The 12121-nt window shown below is 40.2% G+C and overlaps 1 protein-coding gene across 1 annotated transcript in view; it reads right to left on the reverse strand.

The window, feature by feature from the left end:
* The window catches only part of LOC145990994 (uncharacterized), a 124415-nt gene extending 118194 nt beyond the window's left edge, over window positions 1-6221 (reverse strand). Inside the window, exon 1 of the mRNA XM_083126639.1 lies at window positions 5774-6221. Within this exon, the coding sequence (XP_082982765.1) occupies window positions 5774-6052 (279 nt within the window). The 5' untranslated portion in view covers window positions 6053-6221. The remainder of the gene's footprint in view (window positions 1-5773) is intronic.
* Window positions 6222-12121: the final 5900 nt, after the last annotated feature.

The raw sequence follows: 12121 nt of genomic DNA on the forward strand, positions 1-12121 counted from the left end.
CATGGCGGCCAGCAAACTATATGTGCCGTCATATATATTGCAATAAAATGGTAACTGCTAAACGTAGAAACGTGAAACCAACACCAATTGAGAGAAGAAACACCATACTGCATCATGATGACAAAATAATTATATTTTCCTTTATTAATGTGTTGTTTAGAATTGGAAATGTTAGCTCACAAATGATTTTTTAATTACGGTACCATATTTTGTCACATAACGTTGTAAATATACACTCTGTCAAAAATGTGGTGGTCATGAAAACGAAAGTTCATATCGTTGTGATTACTCTGCAAGTTATTTAAAGAAATTATCTTCAAAACGTTACAAGCTACGTAATAAAACATACGCGTAAGAAAGTCATAATTCCGTGCAATGCATGACACAGTGAAGATTTTTTACTAAAAATGTTGACTAATGTTGTACGGTGACACCCTGCATACGCACATACAAGTTGTCCTCGTACATTGTCGACAAATTTGCACAATGTATAACAGATGCAATACAGGAATGTTCTCACATTAAAGGATTGGTTTCTTGCATCTTTTGGCTAATCGAGAAGATGAGGATGAGTGATGGTACGGTGAAATCAATGAAGGGAACAAAGAACATCCATTCCCCAGTCGGGATTCGAACTCTGGACCCCTGGCGTCGTAGCGCGCTGTGATGAACCTCAGCGTTTTTTCTTCGACCCCACAAGGTTGCCTGGAAGTGGTCGTTGGCAGAGCTTGAACATGTGCAGCTAAGAACATCCAAGTTCCGTGAGTGCGATGCCGGTCTCTCTCTCTCGGTAGTCATGAAATCGATATCCCGACCTCTGCATTCTTTCCGTGTCGCGCCAAGGTTTGGCTTTGGGCGAGCCACGGATAGGCATCTGGTATTGATAAATACATTGACCGTTACAACTCACAAAGTTGTGTTATCAAAAAGCCGGTTTCTGTACAGATAATTTGCCTCGTAACATACTTGCATGTCCACTATCATCTAAACAAAGTGTCTGTCTGAATTAAATTTAAAAAAATCGGAGAGAAAATCCTTGTCTGGTGGGGTGATCCTTTTACCCAAATGTCAACCTCACTTTCATGCGCTTTGCAGACTAACGAGGTTGTGGCGTCTAGGCCCATGGCCAGTATACTTCTCTATGGAACTTGTGATGGTCCTTTCATCTATTTCATCTTATCAACGTTCATCTTCATCCTTTCAATTAGCCAAAAGTGGCAGAATAAATCAATTCATTCTAAACCCTTGCACGACTTAACACATTTCTACATTTTTTTTTACTTAACGACAAGCACTTTCTGTAGCGACTATACGTATGTACAGTGGCGTGCTCAGAATTTTCGAAGGAGGGGGTTACGTATACTCTCTTAGTAATGAATCCTCATTTTGCCATCTTTGCCTGCCTAGGAACACTGAGCCAAAGGCGGGTTATGACCCCAACCAACCCCCCTTAGGTACGCCATGCGTATATAAGAACACAACGAAATAAACCACAAGCATCCATTGATTATGAACCATTTACTGCAAGAACGAAGTTAATGTAAACAATAGCACGTGACTTTTTGGAAATAGTTCCTTTCCTGTGTGTTAGTTATGGTGAAATTTTGCCCATGAATACATTAGTCGTGGCTTTAAAACTCATAATATAAGGTCCTACAACTTCAATATAGCAGCTACATGGAGCTGTATGGCTTTATCACATGCACTATATTCCTACGCGCAAGATTTCTGCACACCTGCCATCGCAACAACCAATAGCATTTCTTGGAAGTATTTGTTTACATTGACTTCGTTCTTACAGCAGACAGAGAATAGTTAGGTAAAGGTAAAGGTAAAGGTAAAGTGTTCACCACGCCATGAAGGCGTATAGGGGGTGTGGGGGTAACGCCACACACTTTCTTGATCCGGTCGTGAGTGGGGGTGATGTGATCAGCATCACGCCCCTGACCGCCTTTACCCCCCAGGGTTTCCCCCAGGTACCCATGTTATTCGACGCTGGGTGGGCGCCGGGGCCGCTTCCACCTTTAGAAAAGTTCCCGGATTTGAACCGGCCGGGGATCGAACCCGGGACCTTGAGCATGGTAGTCAGACGCGTTACCGACTGAGCCACCGCAATAATTAAATTTCTGAGTAGATTGACTCCAAATAGGTTATTGACCTGTTAGATAAAGTTTTGAATAGTAGGTGCAATTTCTAGGTTCAAGAATAGACGTGTATTAATTAATATTAAAGTTAGATGCCGCTCTTAAATGAAGTTTATAATTATCTCCATTCTTGCAGAAAAATTGGAAAGAAATGTCTCCCTTTGTCTTCTAACAAATTATACGTATTTACTGTCTGCAATAATACTGGGGAAGAAAGAAACGTTTTTAGGACACGAAGCAACATACCTGATCCTAATTGAAGTTTTCACACAGAATTCAAGTATATACATAGTTTTTCTCCATCACTGTCGCGATGTTTATATGTGACAGGCGGGCTAAGGATGACAAGACTCTCCAGTTTATTTAACATGTTATAGTTGTTCTTGATTTCTTTGTGTGTTTGATATCTAGAACATCCCTCTTGAATGTCCAAGCATTCTTGCACCACTTTTCCTGACATATCTCTTTTCGTGGCTGACATGTAAGGGTTCCCGTTGTCACGCACGGCAACAATATTGTTAGGGCAGAAATCCAAGTGAGGGTCCAAGAAAAGTATTTGAGGGACATAGTCCACCGGCATATCTTTGACTGACTAAGAGTTTGCCCACAATTTCCAAGCACTTCTGGGCTTTAATATTTCTAATCTTGTTTTGTAAATTAAAAAGAAAAATAGAACAGCCAAGTTGATTTTTCAACTCGGCAGACCAGATCTTCTAACTTTTTAGCTCGAAGCAAACCTCTCTTCTGAAGGTGTCTAAAATATTTTCAGTATTGATTATAGCATCCCTAATACGAGGAGATTTTTCCATTCCAATGATGAAACCCAGTAACAAAGAAAATCCCTAACTAATCCCCTAATGAAGTGGAGGGGGAGATTGATTAGAGACAGCCTTTTCTTCTTTGGTGCATGAGTGATTGATTCACACTTTGACCTTTCCTCCTCGATGTAATGATTTTTTCTTATCTCTGATGTTGTATTTGAACAAGAAAGAACAAAATATGGTATAACCGAGCTTCAAATCTGAATGACTTTTAAATTGAAATGTACCGTTCAATTTTAGTTGACTTCTAACAGCATTTTCATGTCATTTATTTAAGTTTGTTGCATAAACTAGCGGCAAAGAAGAAAATAGGTTCCCATTATGCAACACCACAGCCTTCAAATTAGTTTTACAAGTGCCAATGAACAGTCCCCACTTGATTGTTCTACCCTCATGATTAAGTTCCTTCATCTCAAAGCAAATATTATTACAATACAATAAATTTATCGTCTTAAGAATAGAAATCTTGAAACTCTTCTTGCCGTTTACGTCAGACACACATTCTAGTGCTCAAGAGGGCGTTCAGTTTAGAAGACACACAAAATCGGCCTGTAATTTAAACACTTTCAAATTCTGAACAAGATAGTTTATATCGATTTTGGCAACAGATGGATATTCGCAGGAATTCTTAATTTGCCTAAATTGGTGGTTTGGTCACAAATCAAATGATTTTGTGTTAGCAAGCTATTGGATGGAATAATATTCGGCGTTGTCATGCAGCTTATCGCGACATAGGAAAGTCAAAAAGAGTTATCCCGGGAAAACTGTAGCTGTAGATAGAAAAAATTATGACTGCATCTTTGAAAAGTTGCATTAAAAACACCATTTCCCTCCGCGTACCAAAGATCATGTTGACCAATTTAATTATTAACCGCAATTAGCCAAAAGTTCCAGAAAATTGACGCGAAATAACACAAATCTTAATGATCAGTATTACTTTAATAAACATATTTAAGTTGGTGTAGATTAGAAGAAAACACGAGTGTGTTATGTGTTACTCGAATAATATAAGTGATTCTTCAGAGACTTAAATACATAAATTAATATAAATTGGTAGTTACTTCAATTATTTTATGAATGTATTTCTATTTGGTTTACATTACTTTATCATTTAAACCTTTCATAAATCATTTATAATATTCGAGTAAAACATAACATTTCAACACCAACTTCAGTCTAATGTTTATTAAACTCAAACTAAGATACAACGGCTTCATTTGAACATTAAAGTTTGAAAAATGAAATATTCTGAAAAACTACCTCATTCGAAAGTCTGGGTTGTCATCTTAGCATTATGAAATTATCAAGCCATCTGTGTCCATGAAGGTATCACACAAACTCGAGTTCAACAAAAAAATTCGACTTATTTCAATCTCGTAATGAGAGTTCAATGTATTTCCTGAAGGTGTCGCCAGCTCTAATGCTTGTATTGATAATGTACCATTTTCCATTCCAGACTGAATTATGTTCATAAAAACTGTCAAAACTTGAACATTGGTGTACGTTATGACCACTAGTTGCACTATAATGCTATCTAATTTACAAGTTCATAACAACATGTTTCTTCACTTTTTCCCCACAAAATTAAACTGTCAATTTCCTATAATAATATATTTCATCAGCGCTGTCAAAACGGGGAGCTACGAACAGGACATCAGTTCGTGCTGAAGAAACTCTGTTCCTTAACCGGCACACTCAAATATTAGTTCTCAAAAATAAAATTATATAAAATGAAATGAATAAGGATACAAATTATCTCTGAAGAATTGTAGAAAAAATATGTTTTAAATAAAGATATGATAAGATCCTGGAAAATAAATTCGAAACTCAAGGAAAATACGAATCGTGTGACACACCTCTAAGTCTGTCAAGAGGATGTGCGTGCCTCCCGGCGACAATATTTGGATCGGTGGTCTCGGTATGTATACAACGGTACAAGGTGGCTTAAAATTATGAAACGATTAATACTGTCATAGTATAATTTAGTACACATATCGAAAAGCCCCACTCAGTTCTTTCATCTATTTAATGTAATCATTATGTATTCGCGTTGTTGCGATTAACCTATATAGTAGGAAAGTGACGGTATTTAGCCAAAATTACGATAAAATCAATGCAGTTTTTTAACATTTCGTAACAGAATGCATTTTATTCTTTATACCTGCTATTTTACGCCGCTTTTCTGTCTCTTAAAGATAATCGCGACAATGAATGATGAAATACAATTTAATAGAATGATCTTTATGTAGCAGGCAGCTCTTAAAACAAACCTTTGTCACAATAAACAGAAAGGAAACTAATAATTGTAATGATACAATGTAAAAGTCAATAATAAAAACAAGGGAATACTAGATACATATAATAAAGAGCAAATGTATGCATTAACTACACATGTTAATGTGTCTTACTTTAACAATTGGGAAAACTGAAGAAGCTGTTAAAGCAACCAGTTCAGTGGGAAGCTTATGATCTCGTCACAGAAGGTTTCGGGTTCGAATCGTGGCTTGGGCTTGAGTGTTTTGTGTTTGTGTCAGTCCAACAATTTCATATAAGCGCCATTCATAGTCATCGTCGAGATTAGCCTAAATAAGCAGAAAAGGAACGTAATATAAGGAGAATTCGAAATCTGGACTCCCTCCGCCAAGCAGGAAATTACAATTTATCACAGACAAAGGTGACTGAGGGGGGGGGGGGATTAGAAAGTTTAATGATGGTAAATTATCGTTGGTGCTGAAACATGCGATAACTTGGAGACACCAAAACGACAAGCAATATTTTGTGGGAAGTGAAAAGCGAAATTGAACTCACCATTTCCTCGTAGAGATCCTCGTCGTTCCATTTGAGCCAGGCTCTGGAGAAGCCTTGGTGCGTGTGAAGCTCCAGGTAGTATACGAGGGCGAGCGTAACACTGAAAACACCAGCTACGACCGGTAGCACGGAATGCAGCGACCTGCTCGACGGGCCGCTGCGTGTCAACCTCTTGGCCGCACCGAGCCTTAGAAGGTCATCCTGGGTCACCGACAACTTCTCCGCCCTGTGGAGAATGTTCTGGAGCCTCCGTTGGGCATCCTCAACGTCCGCGTCCATGTCCTGTTGGCCCCTCTTCCTCCGAACGCAGCCTCTCTTCCCCGTAGTGGCAGTTTCCTCTGTCCCACTCCGAACGGAAACGTTTTCGCGGAAGGAGAGATAAGAAGAGAGCGGTGAATATATTTTTTATCTGGGAGCCACGAGCCTTGCGTCCGCACCCTACGGAGTCTCGAGCGGAACTGACGATCTCACCTCGCGCACTGCGATAGTCAACCTGTCGGGAAGCCCCGTGCTCTATCACGCTGACATCTGTCGGACGGTCAAGGTAACTCGAGTGTGCGCATGCGCGGGGCTTGAAAAAAAAAAGTAGGTGAAAAGGGATATCTTTAGGGGATGCGCAGATAATTCCCCTCTCCCTACCTCTCTTGGACCTTTTGTGCTTTAAAGAAAGCCGACGGAGATATTGGGATTATATAGTGCATGCCGTGAATTCTTCACCTGCCCGTACTGTTTTTAATTAAAAAAATTTCCCTCATATTTTAATTCCCAATGTTTGCTTTTGATCTCGCTACTTTATTATTTTGCCCCAACGGAACGAAAAGAGTGCGTGTTAGTCGTTGTTTTGTTGCTTGAAGTTCATGTCCTAAAAAAAGTTGCTAAAATATTCAACATGTGGAAGCGTCCACACTCCTGTACTAGTGTGTGTGGGTTGGAATTCGATGCAACAGAGGCTACAATGTACATTTGCTCATGTTCAAAGCAACGTATGAGAGAAATGTTTTGTTAAAATGACAATGTGTAGTCTTTATATTATAAGTAACGAAAGGAAGACTATGCAATTTTACAGCGAAATAGAAAACTATCAAAGCAACTGAATTTTTTATATTTAAAGTTTGAAAAGAAAAGAAATACGTTTCTTCCGACTGAGAAGACGCAACTACTTAACTATTTAAAACAATGACCTAGGAGAAAGCAACATTACCGTAGATTACTGAATGACAATAGGACAAAAAAAGTCACACAATCAAAAATATCTGTACTAAAAGAAAGGGTAAAAAAACGTAAAGTGCTCCCCTGTGCTTATCACCACGTCATGAAGGCGTATAAGGGGTAACGCCACACACTTTCTTGATCCGGTCGTGAGTGGGGGGGGGGGGGCTGCTGATGTGATCAGCATCACGCCCCTGACCGCCTTTGCCTCCCAGGGTTTCCCCCAGGTACCCATGTCATTCGACGCTGGGTGGGCGCCGGAGCAACGTTAGAAAAGTTCCCTGATTTGAACCGGCCAGGGATTGAACCCGGGACCTTGAACATGGTAGTCAGACGCGTTACCGACTGAACCACCGCTCAAAACTACAATTTATAGAAACTATTACTTGTTGGTACCAAGTCACCCTTACCACTATTTTACATGAAATCCCATACCATATAATAGAAGATATCGACAATTTAGTTCAAAGTATAGTCTTTCTTTTATAGGCTATTGCGTGTAATGATTTTCCCATCTGCTTCTCCATAGACTTCATCATGTGTAAACATCACGTGCAATACAATCAAATCCACTTGGAGAAGCACGTATTAGCTGGGAAAAAAAGTTTTGCAGCACAGCTGTTGCATGTAGTCCGAATTCGATTTGTAACTTATGTTCGCAGAGAAGATATCTAACTGAGTCATTCCTCTTCGGCAATGGTCTCTAACCTGTGAACCACGCCCTAACAGGGGTGCGAGAAATCCTGATATGTTACAAGCTCTTATACTTGTGAATTTTAGAAGAAAATATATTGTCACTGATGGAGTAAACCGAGTTAATAATCTAATATGTGCCACTGCTAGTTAGAGGTAAAAACATGACAATATTGTTTTTATTTTATTTTTAAATTTGAATTGTTGTTTTAAGTCCACTCTATGCACAGGAAGGCTAATCGGAACTGGACCTACAGTTTGAAGTGAAACCCAAACCACTGCGCAATGTGCATCCACCGGGTATCGAACCTGGGACCCCTTGATTAGAAACAGACAACGTTACCACTACGCCATCGAAGAGGCCGTTATCTGGGGAAGAGGTAAACGAATTTGTTACAGGGAGACGCCCACAAGCGACGCCATCGTTGGGGCGAGGAAGGGGGCGGATCCAAAACTTACAATCTTGCTTTTGGTACGAGCGCAAAAGACAAGTCACAAATCGAGCTTTTGTAACACGCTGGAAAGAGATTACACGAACACTAGATGCAAAAATTCATTTCATGACTTGCAAATCCGATTTTTTTTAGTTTCGTTTTACTGCAAGTGCATTTGCACACGAATCGCACTAACAGCACCTGTCGGCTTACCGTATGTAATCCCCATCAAAGGAAATCCGCCATACGTGACTTCACTCTCCCATATGATGCTTTTGTCCCCTCTCTTCATATGTTAATGCCGGGCCAGGATCAAGTGTTAATGTTTTAACTGGTGATTCGTGTCGCCGAGCTTTCCTTTTGTATTATTAAGCAGCAGAAGTGGTTGTTCTTCAGCTGTTCATCAGCCCCTCTCATGTTTAATTCCCTTTCTTCGCTACCCGCTTCGTCAGTGGTGCCAACTGCTGCAAATTTGCACTGAGCCTAGAATAATTCGACCTTGTTCGCAAATAACAAGGACTTATCTTTGGTGCACCGAAACGTGGCTAGGCTTCTCTGCATCAAACCACAGACGGACTACTGTATGTATCGACACTTTTAGCCGATGCTGATGAAGATAACCTTCCTAGTTCTTATAGATATCGATTCTTGAGTATCTTAACGACTAAAATTTGTTCAAAATCTTGATTAATATTATTATATAATTGATCAATTTGCCTAGGTTTGCTTAAAAATAATGAGTATCTATCATTAAAGCTTTTTCCACACAATACTGGTACGGAATATATCCAAAATTCGATGTTTTCATAATCACGAAGAATGGAGAACCATGTGCGCCCGCAGAGGGGAGCAGGGGTCACTTCCTACTCCCGAGATAACTAGAAAGACTTCATATAATTCGAATAGTAAAATTGTAACCTAAAACGAAGGGTGCCATGAAAGACAGCAGATTGAGTGCCTATGGAAGTTATCCTAGTGCTGGGGATGTTATATAGGAATTTTCTTAACTGGGAGAAAGTCATCACACCACGTTGCCCCTACTTTGAGCACTGTTGCCCCCGCTGAAAAAATATCCTATGGGTGGCTTTAAGGAGAACACTGCGTATCAGAGAAGGATAGCGAAAACTACAAGACACCCAACCACCCTCCAATTTTCCATATATAAATATATAACAACTTTTATATAATATATGCTGCTATTCGCGCGAACCGACACCTCGGAGGCGAGTGCTTGACTCACCAGCTGACCATCCAACCTCTAGACAGGGGTAGCGTGCGCCAATCCTGGGCATATGGAGTGTTCGACACCAATTACCAGGGTAATTAGTATCCGCGAATAGTGATGCGGGACATTCTTTCGGATCCTACGAAATGCCGGAAACGCATCGGCTGGTTTCGGTGAATAAATTCTAATCGATACTTTTCTATATCGATACCACTGGTCGATATTCATACATCGGCATCGGTTCTGCTTTAATCGAAACTCAACTTGCACTTCAGCAGGAACAGTAGGGGAATAGTCAGTGGAGTGTTCATGATTTTCATATCGGAGGAATATGACGGTAAAATATAGTTAGTCCTAAGTTTTGTAATATTTTTCTACAATTGACACTCTATTTATTTTAGTGATTCTGGAGGAAAGGGAGCTATGGTTACCATGAACCTCCCCGGGGAACTCCACTGGGTATTGTGAAGGGTGGCGCAAAAGTCATCATCCTATTTGAACTGACCTTTATTTTGACATCTTGTTTATATCATTAGTGTTTTGTCAGCTAAATAGAAAATACTCACGAAATTTATTGCGTCCGAAAATGAATAAGTATACCCCACAAGAACGTGAAAAAATTGTGACAATTTTGAGTGACACTTTTCCGGTCAGAGTAATATCCCGTTTTGGTGATTTGCCATGGCCGGCCAGGTCTCCCGATTTAACCCGCTCCAGATTTTTTCCTTTGGGGATATTTGAAGTCATTGGTTTATGTGAATAAGCCAGAGACGTTACGGCAACTAAAGGACAATATTCAGCATGAAATGGAAAACATTTCCCCGCAGATTTCCAACACCATGGAAAAAGCAATAAAAAGAGCCCAAATTTGCATCAATTCGAGTGGTGGTCATTTATTGGATGTTATCTTTAAAAATTGAGGACATACAACTTACAAGTATCAATAAAAGTTTAACACAAAAGAACCTACTTTGTTTAAGTTAAAACCCAAGCTATAGGCTAGGCTAAGAGAATAAGGTGATGACTTTTGCGCCACCTTGTAGTTTCTTCTATATAGATTGGTTGATTTGGTGTTTAAAGTCCACTTTGTACACAGTAAGGTTAATCGGGACTAGACCTTCAGTTTAAAATGGAATCCGAACCACTATGTGCCTCCACCGGGTATCGAACCCGGGACCCCTTGATTACAAGGCAACTACGCTACCACTGCGCCATCGGGGAGGCTACTCTTCTATATAGACAAACAAGTCATGTTGTCGTTGTGTTATTTCTCTAACACTGATGAACACCGATTGATAGTAATATTTATCTTAGTCTAATTTTATATCTTAGCTCATACAATGATAATCCCTAAGACTTTAAGCTACAGAATCAACATGCTACTTTACTTTTCCAACCGCAGCAAGATACAACAAAAAGCGCTTTCGTTGACGCAATATTCCAAAAACAAAAAATTGACTTGCACTCTATACTCCGTCGAGTTAGTCAAGACTCTAGATGAAAGTGCGCATGCGCTAACTGGCCGAGTCTAATGGAAACATAGGGGTGACAACGACTTCAAGTGTAATGCACATCCTTGTTCCACTTCGAAAGTGTTTGTTCCGAACTGTGACAGTCATCACAAATAATAAAGACAAAAAAAGGAAGCGAGACAACCGAACGCATACAAGCGAAACACAGCTCTGAAAACTCGCCGCGTAGTTTCGTACAAGCTTCTGCCTACTTCACCTTCTCGCGAATGGATTCGTCGACTCGAGCTGTATGCGCGTCTTCCGCGGTCAAGCTCATGGTTGGTCAAGATATTGTTAACCTGCAGGAGGCCTTAGAAAGAGCGCTTCGCGGGCTAACAGCAGACGTCGCTCGCACACTGTTGCCGATACTCTCGTGTCGTCTGCTCCTCAGCCGAACAAGGTAGAAAGAGGCAGAGGTCACCGTCCTTTCAGAAGGGTGCAGTGAGCTAGCTGTGGCAACAGAGCTCGCTCATTCGCGGGCCTGATTGGTTCTCGTCTGCTGCATGCCCGCGAAGCGATCTTTCTAAGGACTCATGGCGTATAGCCCGGGTATCTATCTCCTTATTGATTTATACTTTCATGACTTTGGCCAGTGTTGTGCTGTAAATTACATATCTACAAGTGTTACTTACATATAATCTACATGTAAATTACATTATCTTGTGGTTCACATAGTATACACTAAAAATTAATATATAACATTGTGCTGAGAGAAAAGTACCTTTTTCAGAATCACATTATTTCTTCTCCAGCTAAAAGTAACCCTTTTAAGATGTATATTTTTCTCATACTCTTTTCAGGCCCATCTGTACGGGAAAAGATAAAATGTAGACAAGGAACATTTGGCAATCGTGAGATATAAGAATCAGGAGAATTGTTCATATATTGCATTTGCTGTTTAGAAGGAAATCGTTCGTATTTGTAAAGAAATGAGTAAAGCTTCCTCAAAAGTATTTAAAGATTAATAAAGCCACATTGCCGCCATGTTGTTTACATATAGTACATTGTCTTCACTTATAGTCTACATTGTCTACGTGTAGCAGTAGACTATCGTTGTTTACACGTACACGCACATCACTGACCTTGCTACTATACCCTGTTCCAGGTAACTGTAGAGCAGGACCGCGCATATCGGCAGAGGAGGAGAAGGAAAATCGAGTAGTGAAAGCGCAGTGTTGCCAACCGTACGGTCCTGACCATACATGTACGGACGTACGGTCCAGATTTTAGTTCGTACGCCAAATGCAAGGCTTGTCAAAATTTGCTCTTGCAGTTT

This window comes from Lepisma saccharinum, chromosome 8 (assembly GCF_977018435.1).
Source record: "Lepisma saccharinum chromosome 8, izLepSacc3.1, whole genome shotgun sequence".
Lineage (NCBI taxonomy): Eukaryota > Metazoa > Arthropoda > Insecta > Zygentoma > Lepismatidae > Lepisma > Lepisma saccharinum.